This window comes from Lacerta agilis, chromosome 2 (assembly GCF_009819535.1).
Source record: "Lacerta agilis isolate rLacAgi1 chromosome 2, rLacAgi1.pri, whole genome shotgun sequence".
Taxonomy (NCBI): Eukaryota; Metazoa; Chordata; class Lepidosauria; order Squamata; family Lacertidae; genus Lacerta; species Lacerta agilis.
The window spans coordinates 79,902,134-79,926,299 of record NC_046313.1 but is presented as its reverse complement, the minus strand read 5'-3'; the positions used below and the strand labels follow the sequence as shown (position 1 = coordinate 79,926,299).

The 24,166-nt window shown below is 42.7% G+C and overlaps 1 protein-coding gene across 5 annotated transcripts in view; it reads right to left on the bottom strand.

Annotated features, from left to right (window-relative positions):
• The window catches only part of FLNB (filamin B), an 85,663-nt gene that overhangs the window by 34,455 nt on the left and 27,042 nt on the right, over nucleotides 1–24,166 (bottom strand). For all 5 annotated transcript variants that reach the window (XM_033140995.1, XM_033140996.1, XM_033140997.1 and 2 more), the window contains exons 5-20: nucleotides 22,929–23,047; nucleotides 22,480–22,557; nucleotides 21,747–21,909; nucleotides 19,720–19,917; nucleotides 17,805–17,942; nucleotides 15,834–15,960; nucleotides 14,592–14,728; nucleotides 13,647–13,840; nucleotides 12,567–12,680; nucleotides 11,658–11,801; nucleotides 10,481–10,604; nucleotides 9,744–9,904; nucleotides 8,689–8,779; nucleotides 8,091–8,260; nucleotides 4,379–4,496; nucleotides 2,469–2,731 (exon numbers count right to left, since the gene is read on the bottom strand). In XM_033140995.1, the coding sequence (XP_032996886.1) occupies nucleotides 2,469–2,731; nucleotides 4,379–4,496; nucleotides 8,091–8,260; nucleotides 8,689–8,779; nucleotides 9,744–9,904; nucleotides 10,481–10,604; nucleotides 11,658–11,801; nucleotides 12,567–12,680; nucleotides 13,647–13,840; nucleotides 14,592–14,728; nucleotides 15,834–15,960; nucleotides 17,805–17,942; nucleotides 19,720–19,917; nucleotides 21,747–21,909; nucleotides 22,480–22,557; nucleotides 22,929–23,047 (2,339 nt within the window). The remainder of the gene's footprint in view (nucleotides 1–2,468; nucleotides 2,732–4,378; nucleotides 4,497–8,090; nucleotides 8,261–8,688; nucleotides 8,780–9,743; nucleotides 9,905–10,480; nucleotides 10,605–11,657; nucleotides 11,802–12,566; nucleotides 12,681–13,646; nucleotides 13,841–14,591; nucleotides 14,729–15,833; nucleotides 15,961–17,804; nucleotides 17,943–19,719; nucleotides 19,918–21,746; nucleotides 21,910–22,479; nucleotides 22,558–22,928; nucleotides 23,048–24,166) is intronic.

Below are 24,166 nucleotides of genomic sequence, written 5' to 3'. Positions count from 1 at the left end.
CGGTTTGGCAAATGGATGTTACCCACACCCCTGATTTGGCACCCTTTTCAAAGGTGCATCTCACTGTTGACACTGCCTATGGCTTTATTTGGGCGACCCCTCTGAAAGGGGAAAAACACTCGCCACACTATACAGCATCTTCTGCATTGCTTTTCTGTTATGGGCAAAACCCCAGTCCCTGAAAACAGATAATGGTTCTGTTTATATCTCTCGTTCCTTTTCTGATTTTTGCTCTCTTAAGACCCTCCTTCACAAACAGTTGGGAGGCCGCTCGGCTGTGATCTCAGAAATACCTAATATTGTTCACTAAGTGCTGTTTACTTTAAATCATCTGTTGTATCCTCATAATAGGAATTACACACCTGCGGAAGTTCATTTTCAGAAGGAAGAGGTGTTGCAATGCCCTTTTAGTGCCTTTTAGTGCCTTTTAGTGTCTTACAGGTAGCTCCCTGATCCTCAAGTGGAAAGGCCCAAACTCCCTGGTGTCCTGGAGACGCGATTTGCTAGCAGCAGCAGATACCACCATTTCTACAAAATTATGCTGAAGGCCGCCCCTGCCTTGCCCTGGACTGCGCTTTCTCTCTGCTGGACCACAGGCACCCCTGTGTGGGTGGATCAGTGGCCCTTGCCTAAGGAGAAGCTTGCAGTGGCGGACCAACTCATTGCAGAACAACTCATTGCAGACCAGCTCATTGCAGAACAACTTGCCCTGGGGCACATTGAACCTACTATCATTCTCACCCTTATTGCCCCCTGCGAACATTGTGAAACATCGCCCTCGCCGTACTGCCCTCCTGAAGAAAAACTGACGGCCAAAACCCTATCATAATATTTGGAGTAATAATATATTTGTTACAGACATCACTCATTTTGCTGATATGTTAAATTTTTCTGATTGTTGGCTATGTATGCATATTTCTCCTCAGTCGAGATGATCTGGCATTTTATTGCATGATATTCCCATTAATGAGTCTAATTTTGAGTCCTATTGTTTTTGGTTTAATCACAATGCCAGTAGATTCTTGGGACACTATCCTTATTGTAATCCTTATTGTTAATGGCTCCTTTTGCTTTCTTAATGTCACCACCATGAGCGGTAGGCCTAAGGTAGCAATGAATTTACAGGGATCTCTACTGCCTCGCCAACTGGACAAAGGCTTTGTTTAATTCCCCCATTTTAGTTTTGAAATTGATTAATAATGAAATGTCAGAAATTAGAGAGGTTGCTTTATATATTCGTTATGCTTTAAACATTATATTAACTTCTAAGGAAGGAGTTTGTGCTTTAATATATTCTCATTGCTGTATGTATATATCCAATCAAGCACCTAATATTTCAGCCACCATTAATTACATGGAAGAAATGATTGCCCTTAATCCACTGAATCCTCCCGATGGTTTTGACCCTTGGGAGTGGCTAACATCTTGGCTCCCCAATGGTGTCTGGTTGCGGAAATTGCTTATGATTATTGTATTGATTATTGTTTTATTGATTGTAATTTGCTGTTGTATTCAATGCCTTCCCTCCCTGCTTACTCAATGCATGGCATGGTGGACCACACCTCGTCCCTCCTCCAGGCTCACTAGAGGTGGTCTACGTAGCATGGTATAAACGCCTAGGAAGTACTGTGTATAACTCTGATTAAAGGTATTCTCATATAAAACAAAGTAAGAGGGAATGTAGGGAAACTGACGTTTGGGCGTACTAACACAGAGCCACTAACTGCCCTTATCAGAAAGACCATGCACCAACGTATACCACACCTAACTGGGTGCAGTGAGAATCACAAACACACAGGCCCATTTACTTACGTAGACATGGCATGTTGTAAGAATGTAGTCCCACCCTACCCATATATGGTACTTGCATATCCTATGGCTGATGAAATGTAGTCCAAATATGATGAAATGTTCCTGTATGCTTTTGTATAAATAAGGCTCTTGCAGCCCAAATAATCATCAGACCCTTTCAACCCACACTGTTGTGAGACTGATCATTTTCGCACAGGACGGGCTGGCTCCCGTCAATCTTTGGGGACATTTCTGAGTCCATAATGAATTTGAGGGAAATTGAATGGTGGGGGATAAATATCAATTGAGTATTTGAAGGAGTAATGAACGAGGATAGCATAAGTGCAATTTGATTTGAAGGAGTATCTGCTAGGAAACTGGGTCAAATTAACTGAAGAGGAAGTGCTCTGGGGTGATCTGAGAGGGTGCAAATTAAATAATTTGGATGGTTTTTAAGTCTTAGTTTCTGTGAAATTTGAATTCAAACTCATGTAAGGTTAGCAAATGCACATCTATGTCTGTGGGCCCATGCCCCAAATTTGCACCTATGGGCTTCTGCTAAAAGATAACACTTGTCACACTTTTAAACAGTGTAATGCACATACACCACAACTTGCCAAGCAATGGAAGTGTCCAAATCTCACCCACCCATGTAGCAGGGGTTAACAACAGCTTACCTTGGAAGGATCTGGTGGCAGAGTGGCTTCCACAGCATAAGGGCTTCCTGGGACTGGATTCCCATCATAATTTACATCAACTATATAAAGGCCCTCCTCCCGTGGGATATACTTTGCAGTGCTGCACTCTTTGCCTACTACAGGCTCCACAAGACATGGCACGGCTTGCTTGCTGGGGCTGAAGATGTTCACATCGAGTTTGCCCTGTCCACCAGCACCTTTTGAATCAATTAGAAATTCTTGATCCTTCCCTACTTCGACTCCTTCAGAAAGGAAAGGAGACTCAGTTACAGCATGTTCTCCTTCTCTACACTGATCATAGGTCATATTCAGAACAGAATTCACACCGGCTATCAATACAACGACATAGGGAGACTGTACATTCCAAAATATGTAGTTACTATTTCATTTTGCAAGCCAACCCAGAGTTAACGCTCAAACTCGGCAGAATGGAGACATGTCCCTGCAGTTCACTGGAACACACTCATTTTGAAACACATTCCGGATTTTGCCCTGAGCCAATATTGCCATTAAATGTGTGATTTTGGGGGGGGGGGGAATCAAGAGAGAAATAGGTGTTTAAAGCAGTCACATGACACAACATACAAGGTGAGAACTTTTTTTAAAGGTACTCTTTTTTATATAGGCCATTTTTGCATTGCCTCACCATATTATTGTGCCATGTCAAGTCTAGAATGGAGAAGGTAGTTTAACGTTTCGTTATCCTAAGCTCTAGTGCTCACCGATGAAATGTATTTCACAGCAGAACACTGCCTTCAGCAGCCTGAAGGTCTTTCAAGTTCTTAAAATTCAAACACACCTTATTTAAAAGCCAATCAACTCAAGGAATGGGCTTGGGAAAGTTGTAGAGCAAAACGTATCATTTCCACATCTTTGTTCTAGGAAGTCATCAAATGGGATCTGGAATGCTACATGACCGCCAACCTAAAATTCTGCATAACCCTCAGTGTATTCATTTTAAAAAATAAGGCATGCTTTGGATCCAACCCATGAGCAGACCTCTGTTCATGGAATGCTGTTTCCTGTTGTCCTGCCTCTCCACTTTACTCCTGGAACCCCAATTCCAAGGAAACACTGCAGGATGTAGCACAGGGGACTGCAGATGGGGAGTAGATGAAAATGGGAACTACCTTCCCAACTATTATCTCAATGTATCCAACCAAACATTTTACCAAGCGCAAACATCATACAGGAAGCTTTGGTGAAGGGTTTAGAACCAGAAGGATTCCTGCTTCCCAATGGTTAATGGGCGAACTCAGGAAAGCTTCAACGCTTTACTTTTTTTTTTCTTACCCCACATTTTGGGTATTGAAAGGGACTTATCCAAGGAAAGTCCTAGGTCAACGTTTAAGCTCGGAACTTCTTTTATGAAAAAGGCAGAACTCTCGCTTCAAGTACTTGCCTTAAATGGCCTGGTCTTTCCAAAGCAGAGACCGGCCATTTTCAATTTAACTGCGAGAACATATACAGTGGTACCTCGCTAGACGAATGCCTCGCTACACGAAAGGCATTTGCTAGCAAAAGGCTGTCTCGCAAGACGAATTTTTCAATGGGCTTGCCTCGCAAGATGAAAAAAATTCCGATTCCCCCCCCCCCGTCAAACCGCTATTCCCCCGTTGGTGCTTCGCAAGATGAAAAATTCGCTATACGACAGCACTCGCAGAACGAATTAATTTCGTCTTGCAAGGCACCACTGTACACACCCTTCTCCACCCAAAATTCTCAGTTTGAACAAACTCAGAAGTTCTACACAACACACAAAACAGTTGTATCTGTCAATTCAGGTGTCTACTGGCATATTGACCTCCATTCCAGATAAGTTTATTCTGTACACGAGGTTTTTTTTGTTGTTTTTTTTTTAAAAGGCTCACATTACTTAAGTTACTTACTATTTTCCAGGCCATTAACTTTAATTTTGCTTAGGTCAAGTGGAGCAGCAACACCTACAGTGAAAGGACTCCTGGGGATGGGATCACCACCGTAGCTCACTTGAACATTCATGCTACCCTAGAGAGATTGGACAGATTGGAAAACGTTGTTTCTTATTTCGATATTTGCTACAAGCCAGAAACTACAGCAACAGAGTCTGACATACAACTGCCCCCTAATACTTCATCAGGCATATCTTCAAATACCAGGAAGCAAAAGCTTATCCCAAACCTCCAGAGTTCTACTCAAAATTGTTCGGCAGTATATACATGCAAAGTTGCAGAGGCAAGTAAATAACTGGTAGGAGAAATCCCAATTGGTAGCGGAAACAAGTTTTGTACAGATGCCGCGTTGGCATGAAGTTTTAAGAAGTTCTGCATTTAAAGGCTAAAATACTACTATGTTTTTACTAGGACACCAACATGCTCTGCCCTGTTACAGATGAAAGCCTGTGCCCAGTCTTGCCCTATAAGGATCCATATTTTGCTAGCTTCACTCTGAAGCCTACCGTGCTTCAAACTAATCTAATTTCTACAAATTTCAGTAAAATACAAGTTTTTAAACCAAGCCCTGCCCTAAGCGAAACATCAAAATTAACACAACGACTACTCTGCAGGTTAAGGTTTGCTGTTTTACCCTTCTTATAGATGTGTAAAAATACTGTTGGGGTCCTCAACATTTTTATTTATTTATTTATTTAGTTTATTTCTATACCGCCCTATAGGGACGCGGGTGGCGCTGTGGTCTAAACCACTGAGCCTCTTGGGCTTGCCAATCAGAAGGTCGGCGGTTCGAATCCCCACGACAGGGTAAGCTCCCGTTGTTCAGTCCCAGCTCTTGCCAACCTAGCAGTTCGAAAGCTCATCAAAGTACAAGTAGATAAATAGGTACCACTCCAGCGGGAAGGTAAACGGCATTTCTGTACGCTGCTATGGTTTCGCTAGAAGCGGCTTAGTCATCCTGGCCACTTGACCCGGAAGCTGTCTGCGGAGAAACGTCGGCTCCCTCAGCCAGTAAAGCGAGATGAGCGCCGCAACCCCAGAGTCATTCGCAACTGGACTTAACTGTCAGGGGTCCTTTACCTTTTTATACTGCCCTATACCTGAAGGTCTCAGGGTGGTTCACATTAAAAATCACTTACATAAAATCAAAACAAAAACCAGATTACACACACACCCGGAAAAGAGCCAGCATTTTAAAAAGGGTATAGGATGCCAGGGTCAGGCAAAGGTCTGGATGAAGAGGAATGTTTTTGTCCGGCGCCTAAAGATGTATAGTGAAGGTGCCTGGCAAACTTCCCTGGGGAGAGCATTCCACAGACAGGGAGCTACTGCAGAGAAGGCCATTCTTGTGTTGCCACCCTCCTGAGCTCTACACTGGGTATAATGTGGATATGTATACTCCCAAGTCCGTAACTATCAAATTTATAATCTACAAATAAGAGATACAGAAAGGGGGGGGGGGGATCTAATAAAAATGTAAGAAATCTTCAGTTGCTAAAACCATTGTGTATAGCAAAGGGTGGTTTTATATATCAACTCCAATAGTTTAAACCTAACAGACCCATTCAAAATCCAACATTCTGTAGCTAAGGTATTTCCAACAACATCAAAACAGGCCACCCATAAATTGGCTGCAACCTGCTTTCCTAGTTTCCCATTCGTCCGTTACAGTCTGAGCTGCACCTATTAACACCACAAAAGACAGATGGTCAACTTCACTTTTCATTCTGTAAAACAGCTAAATTAGGTGCCAAGAAACGAAGCATTTACTGCCTAGAAACTGCCATGCATTCGTCTGCAATGTTCCCATATGGGCACAAGATTAATGGACCCAGAATCTTCGGCCTCCCTTTGTTCATTTGCTGTAGAACACTAATAAATTTGAAGGAACAGAGGCTGGCTATAGAGAGGAGACTTTGAAATTCAGATTTTTCAGTTAAGCTAGTTGGGCATGGGCCAGCAAAGCATAGCATGTTAACTCCCTGTGACTAAGGTGCATATCATGCGGCACTTCTGGAAATTAATCCCTTGGATAAGGCGCTTGGGACTGGAAGTTACATTTTCACAGGGCCCGGAGCAGTTTAATGTTTGATAAGTAGTATTTGTCACTGCTATGTTTACAGACTGACAGAGCGAAAGAGCAGGCTGCAATGTTTGCTTACTCCACCCCTTAACCAGCTCGTTCTCCCCTTCCCCCTCCAAAACCTCTATCAACGTTTGCTTCAAAAATGCAATGTACATATGGTGCAGTGTTCAAATAAGGCAGTGTTTCTCAACAGTGCCACCACCTACTATAATTTTCAACCCCTGACAGAATGCTGGCAGAATGCCAGCGTTCAGTTTCCCGAGTTTATCTCCACTTCCTTTATCTAAGCTGGGAGCCCATGGGCCAAATATTCTAACACAGTACCCGGAAAGCGGGTCGCATTTTTGAACGCTCTCCATGCAGAAGAGGTTCCCTGCACACATTAAGTCAGCATCAGCTGTGAGTTAAGGTCCAGTGTAGCCTTCTCCTAAATGTGGTAGTTTATGACACACAACATGGATGACTTTAAAGGACGATGAGGCTACTCTTGGCCGCTAGCCGCAATGGCTATGTACGGCCTACACTGTCAAAGACATCATGCTTCTGAATACCAGTTGCTAGAAATCTCAACTGTGGAAAGTGCTGTTGTACTCAAGTCCCACTTGCGGCCACTGTGAGAACAGGATGCTGGACGAGAAGGGCCTTTGGTCTGAACCAGCAGGGATGTTCTTGGGACACGCGGGGAACTCTTTATGCGAGGAAGCATTTACAAGCAAGGCTCTATGCAAATGGGTAGAAACCACAATTCTACAATTCTGTAAGGAAACGAGCGTAAAATGGCTTAGCTGTCATCCGTGTATCTTGGGCTTGGTAAGCATAGGAAAAAATTAGTACTTTCTGAGGTGTAAGCAAGCCAGGAACAGTTAACTGGCCTCCAAAGAACACATTCAACAAGTGTCAGACATATTTTGAAAACAGTCCCTCAAATGCACCCCACCACTCAGAAACTTGCTGGAGCGTAGCACACAGCACCACTGTTTTCCGAATTCATAAACTCCAGTTCTATTTACACCGGCCAGTGTCACGAGTGGCATGCCAAAGAGAAAGCTGGCATTGATGTTTCTGCTACCAAGATCCAACTAAAACAAAAGCCTATAGAACCCAGCTATTCCAAATTATGGACACCTAAAAGTTGCACAAAATACCCAAAGGATCATCTCAGCATGAAAATGAACATAGCTTAGATGAAAGGCCACCTGTATCAATGGACCAGTGCAGAAACCAGTGTCTACTCTGCTAAGGATTACAAGAAGAGTTATATAAAGATGTTAAGGATCCAATCCAGAATGACCTGCTGGGTTTTTCAGTTTTGTTTTACTGCTTGCCTGAAGGAGACTTACAAGGACCAACAGAAACACCACTTGCCAGAAGCACACAGCAGTCATAAACTATACTTAAACTACTAGGGGCAAAAATGAAAGTTGCATAATTTTGAACATGAAGTGATAGTTCAGCCAAACCATCCCTTGGAGAGGAGATCACGGTCACTGTACTCCTCCTCTGGTCCTGCTGCTATCATGCTGCCTGGGACTAAGCCATGAGACAAAAGAGATCACGTTAATACCCCCATATAGGAAATCCTACCTGCTGTACTGGAGTGTATCGTACGGTGTGAGAATAATCATAGTTGTCAATTATGTCTAAATCTTTGACAGCATCTCCTGCCATCGGTCCACTGAACTGAACATCCAGAGGGGCTTTTCCAGCACCTTTTGTGAACACAGTGAAATGTGTTGGCTTCCCATTTTCCACACCTAAGTAGGAGACAAAGCAGAATTTATCATCACCCCTTAAGGGATATTCAGAAAGAAGGTGTGCCATGCTTTCTTTTTCTTTTAACAGAATGAAGACACCAGGCGAATACCAAACTGGACTCTTCGTGACCCAAATTAAGTTGTGGGGTTTTTTTTGTATCAATGGACTGATCTCTCCTAAATGCAGAATTATATAGGTGATAACCAACAGTGTCCTGGTGGATTCCCCCTTCCTTCTCCTTCCCACTGCAGTCCCCTAAGGCTAAAGAACACATTTTGGACGCAGGGAGCTGTGAGGGAGGAGAGGAAAAAGAAGTCCCTTCTGCATAAGTGGCTCTGTTTTAATATGAAGACAATAGAAACAAGCAAACTGCTATCATGACAGCCCCCCAAGCTTCCACACTCACCAAGTTAAGGTGAACTCTCACCTGTTTTACTTAGTCCAGGCCCTTCAGCCTTCACTTTGCTTGCATCATGTGATGGTTCTACTTTCACTCTGAAAGGGCTTGTAGGGATTTCCTTCAAGACAAAAAGAAAAGCTTTGTTGCAATGCAAGTTTTCTTTTCAAGTAAGACAGTACAAAAGAACTAGCCCAGGAGACACCTGGGGCATCTTTCCAAAATGTTTATATTCAAACATACACCATGAAGTGATTGATTTCCTTCTATTTAAAACAAAGAATACCAAAATAAAATCAACTGTTTGTGGCAGAGACCACCTTAAGTAATCAATTCTTTGTGTGTACTCAGAAGCCCCATTATTAATCTAATCTTCTGCTTCAGAAGGTCGAAAGGCAAATGCTGATCCTGCTTAGACCACCCTTGGCCTAAAAGCATATATCACGGAACATTTCATGTGGTCATTCAAGCAAATGCCAGAGTGTGGTCAGATACCCTATAGAGAGGAAGTGATGCTTTGCATGGTGCCTTTTCTGCCATCTGTTTAACAAGCATTCCTATTTCTTGGTGTGTGCCTTTTAGAAGTGCCCTAAATTTTTATTTAACTGATGCTAAATGAGAAACTTGGAAGGACTCTTGTTTGGAATCAGTTCCGACTACAATCAGTCCTTGGCCACAGAGTAAGAGAACATCAAATTTATTACCCATTTTTTTGTATTATCTGTGTATTAAACAGGTTTCCTTTCTAAAGAGCAAGCAGTGAATTTCATTTTACTCTTCAAATATTAGTGACAACTGCAAGGGAGTCAGGAACAACTGCAGAACATGAAATCAAGAGCCCATTAAGTGGTTTTTTTATCTGCTACAACCATCTCTATATATTATAAGATATGTTTTTATAATTGCTGTTTTGTCATAATCCACCCTGAGGACCTTCAGGTGTGAACCCGTGAGAGGTGAAACAGAGATTAAAAATAAATCAGTCATACAATAATGTCATACATACAGAAGCTTCAGCTAACCAGAGAGCAATATAACATGGCATCTCAACTCCGCCCCCCCCCTCCACCATAATAACTACACACCTCTCCAGCAAACAGCACTTTGACAGTGTAGCGCCCAGCTGCAGGGGGTGTGTATTTAACTGTGAATGTATCGTTAGCATTATGTATGATGCCAAAGTCTATGTCCTGCTCTTCTTCACTCAATACGTGAGCATCACATTTAATGCCCACACTGACATCACCTAGGAAGAAAACAAAAGTATCAATTTGTTAGTAAAATGACTTCACAATTGCTCCCTCGTATTAGTACAGTGGGGCTTCAGGTTAAGAACAGTTTCAGCTTAAGAACGGACCTCCAGAACGAATTAAGTTCTTAACCCAAGGTACCACTGTAGTTGCGGCTTGACACCCGGTATGGAGAACCTTAGGCCCTCCAGATGTTGTTGAACTACCAACTCCCATCTACCCCTGGCCATTGGTCATGTTTGCTAAAGCTGATAGGACCTTGCATTTCAGCAACATCTTGAGAGCCCAAGACTCTCCACTCCTTCCTGCTTAACACATTTACACAGACATAACAGCTTTGTCAGCCACTTCCATTAGCACATTTCTTTCTAGAACAGTTCCACTGGAACAGCAGCAAATACAGTCATACCTCGAGTTGCGTATGCTCCATGTTGCGTACATTCAACTTACGGACCTCCACGTTCGTGTTAAGCATGCCTGTGTTACATAGCGCGATCCGGAATGGATCGCATGCGTAACACGGGGTACCACTGTAGAGCTTAGGTTAACGGTGTTAGTGATTCTGGTTTTACCTTCTCCTGCCTCTGTGCAGTCTACTGTGAAGTGTGTAGGTTCGTTGGCTTTCAGACCAGTTCTTTCCACCCCGGGTCCAATAACTTTCACCTTCTGGGGATGACTGCCTTGCCCAATCTGGACCTAGGGGGGAACATTTAATCAAATTAAAGGAGGAGCCACTTTGAGTACACAAGCCCTTTATTTGTTACAACATTTGTATGCCACTCCATAAAAGGGAAGGCTTACAGTAAGTATTAGACAATGTGGAGACAAAATAAAATCATAAACAGGGACCCAAGTACAAGATAACAAAACCTGTGGCAACCCCAAAGTTAAAAATGGATTTAAGAACTGAGAGGACCAGAAAACACGAGTATTTATGAATCTGCTTTATTTTATGGTCATAACTTTTCCTAATCTCATTTACATCTTTAATGGTGCATTATTTATTATTTATTATTTCAATTTATATACCACCCTATATCAAAAGATCCTAGGACGGTGCACAACATTAACAACACATTTTACAGAGCATAATTCTGAAAACTTAATAAAAAGCATAATGACAAACAGCATAATAATAAAATAGTCATAACAACAGTTTTCCCCAGCCAAGCTTTAACAGGCCATAGATTATTTAATAGCCAAAGGCCTCGGTAAAGAGGAATATTTTTGCCTGGCACATAAAGATGTGCAACGATGGCACAAAGCGACTGAACTTTGGGTTACAGCAGCGGTGGAGAACATCCAAATCAGACCCACCAGGCCTCTCCGTTTGGCCTACAAGACCATTTTGGTCTACACCACACAGACCTGCCCTACAGCCTCGTATGATGCCAAGGGTGCTCGGGGAATAGGGTTGAAAAGTAATTTTCAGGCACTGCTCAGCAGCAGCAGCAAAACAACTCTGTTGGGTCTTGCAAGTACGTTTTTCTTTTAAAGAAACTAGTCACCTGGTATCAGGTGACTGGTGGGCAGGTGGCACCACCCACTTGTCAAACTTGGCCTGCAAGCAGATGAGGGAGACAAAGATCCAGCCTGCCAGATGGATCTAGTTTTCCACCTCTGGGCTTAGTGTAATACTACCAACTAAACGCCAGTTAACATAAGCAAGGATTTGTGCATAAGACACGGTAAGGCATGCTACAACTGGAGGATAAAGAGCTGCAGCTATTTAGCTGCTTTTAAACTTACCCTGTAAGGACTATTGGGCACATTAGCTCCCCCCCAAGTAAGAGCAAGTGTGTGCTTGATTGGTTTTGTTGGATTGTAAGAGCAGGCATAGATACCATCCGGCTTGCTTTTCATTTGGATGTCAATAGGATTCCCTTCTGCATCCTGTAAAGAAAAAGGAAGAACGTGGATCCTCTTAAGAGGGGCGACATACAGACCGACATGGTTTTGGAATCCTATCACTGCTGGTTTACCACAAATGATGGCGAGTCAAGAGTCTTCAGTGCAAGCTTACTGGTCAGCATTTAAGGCTGCCATGCAGAACATCTTCCAATACCTTGTGACACCGTATGATCTTAACGGTACATAGAATGTATAAATGTTTTGTAGGCAAGAACACAACAAGGGTATAGAGGACGAAGAAGTGTTTTGTTTTACCTTCTCATCTACAGTATTGGTAAGTGATGGAAGCCCTTCCTGCTTTCTCTTCACTGCCACCATGTAAAGAGCCATAAAACTTGTTCCACTTTAATCCTACAGGCTATAGCTAGATTTCGCAGAGCAGGCAGATTGTAACATCAGCCACTCCCACTTAGGACCGAATTCACACTAACAAGTGCTGCTAGACTTGCTGACAAGACCAACAGTGCAATTCTTTCCTATCAAGGAATAAACCTGACCCTGTATCTTATAAGGACTTGTGCTCAGGGCATATTCACACTCGCCTATATGGCAAGTGCCAGGACCAGGCTAGTGGCCCATCAAGTCCAGCATCCTGTGATACCTGTGGCCATATGGCATCTTAAGTATTTCTGCCCGTCAGACTAATACCATTAAGAAGAAAACTCCCAACTTCTGAACACAATTCCAAGGCTACAGTTCCAGATGACTTAGTGAGAAGAAAATGCAGCCTGGAACTCTGGACCTTACTTGTGCATAGATCCTCAGAGGGGCACTCCCAGCTTCCTTTGTGTCAACTGTAAACTCTGCAGGGTTGTTCACAATGCAGCCAGTCCGCTCCAGCCCCGGACCGTAAGCTTTTACCTAAGAAAGATCAGCAGAAACATAACAGAATATGTCAACAATATATACTTGAGTATAAGCCTAGTTTTTCAGCACATTTTTTGTGCTGAAAAAGCTGCCCTCGGCTTATACTTGAGTGAGGTGGGCGGTGGGGGCGGCGAGAAAGAAGTCCTTTCTCTCCGCTTGTGCTGCCACCCGCTCTCCCCAGTCAACCATTCCTTAAGAAGCGTACAAGAACAGCGGTTCTTTACTCTCCCCAGGCAGCTTGTTCCATTCCTGAACTGCTCGCATAAATGCAAACTTGCCAAAGGAGGAAGAGGAAGGAGCAGCTCAAAGGGCTGCTTTCGGGCTGCTCGTTCCTCCTCCTCTTCCACAGCGGCAAAGGTGAACCGGCTTATACTCGAGTCAATAAGCTTTCCCAGGTTTTTGTGGGAAAATTAGGTGCCTCGGTTTATATTCGGGTCGGCTTATATTCGGGTATATACGGTACCTTTACAGGTTGTTAATAGCTCAGACTACAATGCCCAAAGTTTGTTCGAGTGAGATACCTGGATGTACCTTGCATGTCACTGCTAAAATAAGTATCTGAAGAAGTGTGCATGCACACGAAAGTTCATACCAATAACAAACTTAGTTGATCTTTAAGGTGCTACAGGAAGGAATTTTTAAAATTTTGTTTCGAAAATAAGTAGTTTTCCACTTGATGTTCTTGGGGACATCTTACAATGCAAAGTATACATGCACCAGTACCAAAATTTGCAGCGGTCCTCAATGGAAGGAGTTTCTCCAGTAGTGAACTTCTAATCTGGGACAGACTCATATCTCGTGTTGCCATGTCACTGGACAAGGCAGCAACTTTTCCAACACACCGTGAGTTTCCTTTAAATTGGGGCTAAATCCTGACCCTGAATACCATATAGCACAGCTTATACAGAAGGCTGACAGATTAACAGCTTTTTTTAAAGAGGCAGCTCCTCAGATACTTGCCTTGTCAGAGTTGAAGCCTGGAGAAGCAGGCTGGATGAACGCCATGTAGGGGCTGTCTTTGATATCTTCGTCATCGCACATGATGTGAACGGCATATTCGCCAGGCTCTTTGGGCCAGTATTTCACATCGCACGAGCCATCGTTCTGATCATCACATTCAATTTTGGCTTGAGATGGGCCTTCAATGGCAAAACCTAAAAGAAGCAAACATGTGAGCAGTGCTCTAAAGAGGTGCCATGCTTTAGCTAGTAGGACTCAAAGACCTTGGGTTGCCTGTTCAAAACCATTTTTTAAATCTACAGCATTAAAGCCTGTTAAGCAGGTTTTGTTTGAGGTAACCCTTATGTGAACTGAAATCATGTATTGCAAAGCAAACCAGAAAACTCACTGCAGTTACTGAGCTTCAGGGGCCATGTGCTAAATTTCTCATCACTTTTGTCAGAAGTCAGTTTAGTGTTGTGGTTAGAGTGCTGGACTGGGTGGCCTTGGGGCTAGTCAAAGTCTCTCAGCCTCACAGGGTTCTTGTGAAGTTAAAGTGGGGCTAAACTGGGGCGAAGAATAATAATATGTGCCACCTTGAGCTTCGAGGAGGAAAAAACAGCTTATAAATGTACTAATTAATTTTAAAAGTCCATCCCCTTGGTGTTATAGCACTGGGGCCTGCTGAAAGGCAGGGTCAATAATGAAGTTACCAGAGACATCGTAACCTTCACAAAACCACGAGAAGCAAAGGCATCAGCCAACATTTATGGCCTGTCATGCTAAAACTGGGCAGAGGACAGTGTCATCATTGTTCTTGTCAGAAGTGCTATACAAACCAATTTCTTTTAAATCCAATTGGATGTGATTCCACACCCACTGCAATGTGATGCCGAGAGACTTTCTAGGCGTCACATAAATGCAATAACCATTTAGCAAAGCAGGGCAAGCTAGGCAAGTTCTTACCTAAGGATCCAACTTCTGGGCCAATGGATTCTACCACAAAGTCGGCAGATTTACCAACAACGCCTTCATGAAGGCCTGGCCCCCAGGCTCTTACTTTCTGAGGACCAGGTTCAGGGCCTACTTGAACTTCAAATGGGCTGTGACAGAAACACCAGAAAGCAGGATTAGGAGCAACTAATATCAGATACTAAAGATGGGCTCAAGTAGAGCCACGGAGATGTAACATTGTCCTCCTGCATTTGTGGTAAGCACCTCCTGGATTAGATCCAGACTTCAAAAAACCTCTTCCTTTCTTTTCCATTTCTGCCACTGGAATCAGATCAGATAGATTGGGTAGGGAGAGGAAGGATATGATGCACCTGGGACTCTAGGAAAAGCTTGGGACTGAAAGCAGCAATGGTCACAACTACCCTTCCCTACACTGTCCACGATTCCAATTACAGCCTGAATCCAGAACAAGGCAGAGCTTATTGTGCAATCACCTCTGTCCAGTTAAAAGACCAGGAGATGGGAGCTACAGATAGATGAAGCAGGAGCCTAACCTCTATGTGGTGCATCACTTGGAAAACAGACAGGGAACAATGAAAGTTAAAATACGGCAGATATTCCAAAGGTTGCCTACATTAAAATTCCACTCTTTAAATAAAATCTGAATAATCTTGGTGCTACCAAATAGTAATCTGATACCTAGAAATACAGATGAAAGCTTGTGTCACAATAAAGTTTGTTGGCCTTTAAGATGCCACAGGATTTGGTTTCTTTTTGCTGCAGCGGACACAGTTTACTTCTTCAGAATTTGAAATATACCATTTGTCCAAACAGGGTAGTACCCTTGTACTACCGTGTTTCTCCTAAAATAAGACACCGTCTTATATTTTTTTTCGCTCAACAAAACACAGTATGGCTTATTTTCAGGGGATGTCTTATTTTAACCGTGTCGCATCGGTACGCTGCATAGCCACGCCTCTCCAGGCTGTTTTAATGGGAGGTACCACGTCACTATGGCTTATTTTCGGGGTATGGCTTATTTTTGGGGAACGGCTTATATTTCGCAAATGCATAGAAATCCTGCTATGGCTTATTTTATGGCCATGTCTTATTTTAGGAGAAACAGGGTAGATACTACCATCCGTTAATTTGCTCTTGGCAGCTGTGGAAACTTAAGCAGTTCCAACATGTTTGGTAGGGAATACACATCCATTGCTAAAAACAAACAAACCTGAAATGGATTTTCTAACTCACCTTTTAGGGATGTTGTGACCTCCCCATGAGATTGTAACAATGTATTTTCCTGGGGTTACTGGGTAGTATTCAAAGGCATACACACCATCCACATACTCCTTTTGTTTCACAAGTTCCTCCAGACCTTCTGCAGAAATACCATCAATCTAGCATTAGCCTTCCATAGTTACAGCCTCAATCCTCTGGTTACAGGCAATTCTGCCCCTTTCCAGTATTTTAAGAAAAATTGCTAAGAATGAAGTCATTCCCCCCCCCACCAGAAATAGTTTGCAAGGAGGAGAAATGGCCTCTTAAGTAGTCATGCAAGAAAGATGGCATAAATATTTCCAGAAGAGATCGATGAGTGAAAGTGTTACGTTACCTCGCTTAACTCATTCCCTTATGTTATTCCTTAGTCTGAAGAATTATGCGTGTCATGTTAAAACAAGGGAAGCTTAAGCTTCATCAGACCTCATGACCACAAGTATTTGGGGAATGCCTACTTGATTTAATTTTCCTGCAACAGTCTAAATATGCCGAAGTTTGTTGATACAAGCTTATTGTCTTTAACAGTGCACAGTTGGCAACCCTGCCCTAGCCAACGCTTTAAGCACATTACAGCTCGCAAGAGGCCCACCAGAATCCCCACCAATTTGTACAAGGCTGAAAAGGATTGCCATTCATTTTGATCTGGGGCCAGAAGGTAACAAAGCCCTGCGTCCATTTCAAGCTGCACTGTGATACAAGAGTAGAAAAAGGTGTCTGCCATATGATCACCAAGCCAGCGGGGGACTTTCTGTCCAATATGACTCCTGAATGAAGCATTAACTAGCTAAAGTGAAGCAGAGTGGAAATGATCTTGGGGTTCAGTTTTGAGTACCCATCTTTAAGGTCAGAACTCCCAGAAATGTGTAAAATGTATCATCCTGAACTGCTAAGTTTCACTTATTTTTTTTTACCAGGTCTGAGACAAGGAAAAGAATGACCGTCTGAAATCCTGAAACAGTCAAGTTAAGTTGCATAAAAATTGACAGATCATGTCCATGTTACCTCAAGCAGCTGAGGAGTATTTCAAACAATTAATACAAGTTCCATTGGCTTCCAGTATTTACACATGGAATAAGCTTTGAAGGCTGCCCATGTTTTGCCACAAGAAATATCCTTCAAATATGTTCACCAAGAAATGCATTGCACATTACTTCCACCCAACCGAAAGGGAATGCCAAATTTGGGGCAGACATAAATTCCTTCCCTTTATGTTCAGCTCCAGATATAAACCAGAAGCTAGACCTTCCTGATTGTAAACTAGAACTTAAAGTACTACATATCCAGATCTGTACACCCAACAAACAAGGCTTTGGACTTAGTGTTCCAAAAAAGCCCTTCCCCATGTAAAGCACTTCTGAAACAGAGGGGAACTCCTCAGCCACACAACTCATTTGGTTATCAGTCTGACACACACAGCCTCTTATTTATATTCCATTCAGGCAGATAAGCAAAGAAATGCAGGCACCTGACACCATCCTGTCTAGTTTGGCCTAACCTTTCTTCCCCTTTTGCATGTTTGCTTCACATTTCTTGAGCAATGTTGTCATGAAACATTATTACTGAACGTTTTTTGCTACACACACACCCTTTTGTCCAAGAGCTTTGCACCACAGATGCTGAAGTAGAAGTTCAAGCCTTTCCAAACCCACTAAAGCAGTTGCACAGCTCAGGTTACTTCTGTATTAACAGGTAAACAAGGCGGCTATCACACCCAAAGAACCAGTCATTTCAAATTTCCAGCCATGTTTACCTAGTCTCCTCTTGTGCAATTAGATATGAGAAAGAAAAGAGTGGCTCCATTTCACTTCTGGAGTTTCCCCAGGGGATAAAGTCAGCATACAGATACCAGAATCACAAGCCGGTGGATTACGCTTTTTAAGCCCTTTGCAAACTTCCCTGGCCCCACCCCAAAGCCCGAGCAATGCTAAGAAGCCGAGCACTTACTTGGTCCTTTTATTGCCACATGGATATCTCCACTCCCTGCGGCTTTAGTATCAACCTTGAAGTCTGCGGTTTCTCTGATCCGAACTCCTTTAGGTTGGAGGCCTCTACCACTGGCACGGCAGGCATTTGGATTGCACGCTGCAAGCGAATTGCAGACAGACATCAATACAGCCTTTGATTCCTAGAGATATTTAACTTAGCCAAGCTAGTCTGGAACGGCTTCTCTCAGCTTGCTTTAAGATGGATGAGATTTTAAGTTTATGAAATGTAAAACCTGAACACCATTTTGCAGTCTTAAGGAGGCAAGACTGAGGCTGTCAATGCACATTATATTAACATAAAACGGGGGGTTGCAGTTTTTTTGCTTCACGTGCTTCACTATGTACAAACACAAGTCTCATTTAAATGAATTAAACTCCTAACAAATTTACATCAGCATGGGGGGAGGGGAGAGAGATTGCAGAAACTTTTTTTAAAGTGGTTTTTTTTTTTTGGTCTTACAATATTAAAAGGAGCAAAGTATCCTGATTTTCAAAGTTTCAAACTTAGGAGGGCATATTGCCTTAGGGCATGCATGCAGATGAAATCTTCCAGTTTGAACCAGACCCCCCCCCCAGTGAAGTCTCAGGTTTCAAGGGGTGGGGGGTGAAGAGGAGGGCAAGAAGTGAAACATAGCATGAGACAGCACGAAACAATGCAAGGTGCAACATCTCATAGAGATGTTGCACCTTGCATTGTTGAGACAGTGTTGCTATGCTGATCCTGCTATTGCCCCTAAATTAGCAAATTTAATCCCCAGAGGAAGCCCCATACAGATGTGCCTGAAATGAACAATACCATGGAGGTGGGGAAATATAATTCACACGCAAGGGTTTAAACATGCTTTCCTGAACACCGTCACCATTAGGGAAAGCAGGTCTGTATGCAGAAACCACTGGATACAGTGTGAAAAAGACCACATACAGAATGATGATTTATGGGAGATAAGCAGGCTCACAGTTGTCAGTATCTGGCCTAGCCATGAAATTGGACTGTGATGCATGCAGGCTTGGGCTCCCAACAGCTCAACTCCATGCATGTCCTTCTGGAGTTGGCAACCATTTCCTTGGAGGTAAAACCAATTCATCCCACGAAAAGCTGTCCTGCTGCAAGCATGCAGGGAATTCACATCCCCAGCCAATCTGCATTGACTAGTTCTACATCCATCTGTAGATGCAACAAACCGAGGATGTAGCAGCAAGCCAAAGTTCAGTTTCAAGCTCCTTGCAACAAAGTTTAGCAGTTTGTGGTTAAGCCGTTTGACTTCTTGCAAGACCGCCTGAAGCCTGACCTGCTGCTTGCAACATTTTCATACAACCCAGCCACTTTTGCTTAGGGCTGCAAACCTGCCGACTAGGTGTTCAGAAAAAACGCAGCAACACAAGTTCACCCTGCACACCCTCTTACCGACAGAGCTTGCCCAACTATGAAGCCAATAGCAGTGAAGTCCAACATCTCACAAATTGAAAGTAGCTCAGGAGAGGTGAGCAGAGGTCTGAAAGCACAGGAGCAGGCAAGGATGGAATAGAAAGCCAAGTGTCAGTTCAAGAAGGGAAGAGAGTTGTGATACAAAATAAAGTGAATATAGTTGGTTTTAAAGAGACACAGCAAGAAAGCTCAATTCCAAAAGTGTAAGAAGGAGCAATGCGGTCATTTAGGATGACAAGACTGATTAAACCCAGTTAGTTAAATGTGATAAGATACTAACACTTAAAAGTCCTTTTTGGGGGAAATGACTTTCATGCAAGAATTGAACTGCTTTATCCAAGCCGAAAGACTAAATTCCCACATTTAGAGAGTCTCAGATACTGCACTTAATGTGCACATTTATCCAGTAATATGGTTAGATAGTTGTACATCTGCCCTAAACACATACCTTCACCAACATGAATACCCCAAGGGCTTTTGGGAACTTGCTCTCCGGCGAACACCACTTTAATGGTATGGGGACCAGCTTGAAGAGGTTTGTACACGCAACGATAGACTTGATTCCCTTTGTCTTCTATTGCAACTTCCACGGGGTTCTTCCCTTGAGGATCTTCAACTTCTACGCCTATATCACCAACACCAGCCCCTACAAGATACAAAATAGGAGCTCAAGAATTATTTCCACAATTAGGGAAGTCTCCCAGTTTCTTATATTGGCCAGTAGCCACCACAGTGGAAAGAGGGCCAAGGAAATGCACACTCTATATAGCCAAGTTGGGGTGTTGGGAAATGGGACACGGAGGCCATCTCCCCTCAAGAACACATTGTTTTGTCATAAATTTCCAGTTTAGCTTTTCCAAAAAGAACCCATAAGCTATTGAGTATGATAAATGATCCATAACAAAGGACAGGAGGACCTCAAGGTTTGCAGCCTGAGGAACTGAGTTGAAAATGCCTGATTAATACACCCTTGACATTTGCAGCCAGAATTCTCCTTATCTTTATACCAAGGTCCTGCTTGTTTTGCAGAAAACGCTCCTAGATTTGTTTAGATTTATGTCTACCAGTTTTCCTATTTGGAAGGATTTAAAAGCAGCAATATAGCCTTAACAAGACTCTCATCCCCAGTTGGGGAAAATCCTTGTTATATTCAATTCGCAGTCACCTTTTTGTTTAAGTTACAACTGCAAAATTCAAGCGCTATAAACTCCTAAGTCTAGTACTCAGTAAGTTCGTCTTAAGTGACTTCTGAAGAAACAATAGCGAAGCTACATGGCCAGATGCAAATGGCATAGCTACGGTTATGTCAAGTGGGGAAGCAAGTTTCAAAATTAAGTTATTATGCATAGTAAATACAGTCTTTCCCACTGCCTTGTTCTGAAATGTTGGAACCAAAGGCCTATACCAATAAGGGAAAGAAAGTGTATGCATGTGTGCATACTGCTGCCGAAAGCATATTGCACGCAAACACCCAACCAAGTTTCACCCAACTGGAAGAGATCGCTGCCATGCAGCAGTATTTACTATGACTTGTATAGAATGGTAGGAAGGCCCTACAATAATGGGAACCATTAAAGGGCCACCATACCTGTTGGAAGCTGTAGCTGCAGTCAAAGCCAAGGACCAGCTTGAGAACTGACCTACACAGAACACTATGCCACAGACATGCTATGCATTCCCAAGAACAATGAAGAATGCTTAGTTCAAATGCATGAACATCATGCACCTTGCACAAAAAGCTTATACTCTGCACTCCCCTGAACACAAATACATTGGCAACCTTTCTTGCCCAAGAACCCCAAGGCCATTGCCATCCCTGATTGGTAAATCAGAAAAAATGATGTAAATTCATATCAATGGCTGCTTTTAAAAAAAACCAACCTGTTGGAAGACTACTGTTGGAGTGAGACAGGCTTCTGTACTGGACACCAAAGAGATGTAAAGCAGATATACACCCCTTCATGTCCAAACTAGAGGTGTTGTTATTAAGTGATGTAACCGTGAATTGCAAATTGAACCCTGAAGCTTCAAATGCATCTTGAGCATCCTTAACCCATTTATTTGTATTTATTGTATCTAGCAAGATTCATATACCACTTCATTAAAAAATATGACAGTGGTTTACATAAAGTGGCAAGATATTAATTAAAAACAGAAATAAAGACAACCCTTTAAAAATACCACAAACAACATTTTAATGGAAGTAAATTCCCAACTCATGGAGCTCTGTGCATTCCTTCCACCCTCACATATGCTCTGTGCCAGGGAAGGAGTCTCTGGCTATGCATCCAATTCCCATCACTCCTGGCGTCTGGAAAGGTGAGATTCAGTGCCCAAAAACATCTGCAGAGCCCCAGGTTCCCTATCCTGTGTGGACACTATAAGGAGAAGTAACATCATGGCACATACAAAGAGAAGGCAAGCCTGCTCACAGCTCCATGTCACAAAGGAAGGAATCAATTCAGCCCATCTTACCTGCTGTGTAAATTTCAAAGAAAGTAGGTTTATTGGCTATATTTCCTGTTACTTCCAAGCCTGGCCCTTTTGCGGTCACTTTGCTGGCATCTCCCTGGGCTTTATCAACATTTACTTCAAACGGGCTCTTTGCAATGTGCTGGCCAGCAAACAGAACTGTAACCTAGAAGTGTAGTAACAGTATTCAAGTTAGATATGCACCACTGAAAGCAGGTAGCCAGTTTGCATTCACTCAATAGCAGATCCAGAGGAGTTCTGAATTCACAAGCTGACATTTAAAAGCCAATTAAAAAAAAAAAAAGAAGTTTCTGGAGAAGTGTCTGCAGGCCCAGCGTTGAATGTGGCATGCCAGCTACCATATCCAGATGAATTATGATCATTTTTACAGGAAAAACACATTTTAATAGGGCACTGAATGTCAATCAACCATATAGTTCACTTTCTCACCAAAAGAGAAGGCAGGATAAAAAAAGGCAGCTTAGCTACTTTAAAACAAAACTGACTACCAGTGTTGCCTCCACCTCCTCTTTTACCTGAATAATTGTTAGACCAGCTAATCAGTACTTTAAGCCGGGGGGGGGGGGGAGAACGCTGTCACTCTCAACTAGTTTTGTCTACAAAACTAGACAAACTTGTTTTGAGATAGTACTGTATTACAACAACATTGTCCTCAGCAAAATGTACTTGGCAGTTAAAACTCACGTCTCCCTCCAAAATCTTCAGATATTCTTACCTTGTGAGGTCCTGTAACCTTTGGGAGGTACTGAACAGCGTAAGTCTTGTTCTTATCGTTGTCAGGAGTCACCATGGCCTAAGAAAGAGAAAGGCATTAAGCAACTCGGTCATGCTTAAGTCTCTTGATCTTTTTCACTGGGTATCGTATTGGCTGCTGTGGTGGTTTTATGATTTTAATTCTACACATTGTGCCTATTTTTATAGTGACATTTTTGTAGAGCATTTTGTAAAAGGCGGGCTAAGAGTACAAATAATCAAATAAATAAAATGCCAGGGAATAAAATTAGGACCTTCTATATGGCCTGTACCCCTTAACTATGGTCCATCCTCATGATTCATGAAGCTCACTCAAACACCAACACACTTGAAGAGGATTCCTTTACCATAGTGTAAGATAGTAGTAAGTGGTCAACCCTTCCCTGGCCCAAGACCTCTCAATATGCATACCTCTTCTCTGTTTCCTTCTGGATCTTCTACAAAAACCAATACCTCGCCTTGGCCAGCACTGATGGTGTCTACACTGAATTTGGCAGGCTGTTTCACCATATTTCCATGTGGTTCAATTCCTGCAGGAATAAAAGGCTGTGCTTAGCTGGCTGTAAAGACGACATGCAGAAAGCGTTTTACTTGCTGAACTGTGACGCAAGTACATTATTTCCTAGAATTATCAGCACCAATTTGTAGCTGTCCTTGCTCCTAATATAGCATCAGGACATCATGGTGAAGAAAGAAGCACTGCCACAAAATATGGGAGGTTCAATTTGCGGCTAACATGGTTAATTGCTACTGACAGACAAATCCACGGTGATGGGGCTGGTCTTGGTTACCGTCACATTAAACTCAATTTTTAAAATAAATGTAAAAAACATACTTCTCAATGTACACATTTCCAAATGCATTTTATCCTAATGCACAGGTTTTGAGTAGCGAATTGTATTTCAAAATTTGGAGGTGTGCAGAATCCTAAAGATAATTACTTTCTGAACTGTGTATTCATCTGTGATATGTGAATTAGAAGTTTGCTTTAAAATTCTTAGTGTTGCTTAAAAAATAAAATAAAAATCTAGTGTTGACGACATTGATACCCTAGACTTTGGAAGTTTTCTGAATATACACGTGCATTACCGGTAGTTTTTCATGGTCTTCACAGGATCCCTGCTTGTTTTCCTTCAGTAGAACCTGTTCCTCTCCAGGTTCTTATCCCATCCCCTTTCATTCCAACCCCACTCACCAGCCTGCCTCCATCCACCTCCAGTTCCCTTGTCACTCACCCACCCAAACCATGCCCCTCTTACAGCTTGGCCAAATGGCAGCCCAAGTCAGCTATGGAGGAATAGGTCAGGGAAGCTCCTCAGCAGACACACCTCATACTGAGGTCACCTAAGCTGCTGAAGTTCACAGTGAGAACAGCAGGATGCTTGCTGGGGAACTCTGGATGTTCCTCTATAACTTGCCCAGACCAGCCACCACTGACAACACTCACCTGGGCCAACCATTCACCCACCTGCCTAGGATGCCTTCCTGCTAACCCTCTGCCTGGGCAGTCTGCCTATCAGCAGTCATGCAAACTGCAGTGTAACAACATTCTTACCATCTTATTACACACTGAGATATATCATATTTTGCTGTATTATTTGAATACAAACTGATGCAATTTGTGCAAAATAAAAGCAGCCATCAAAATG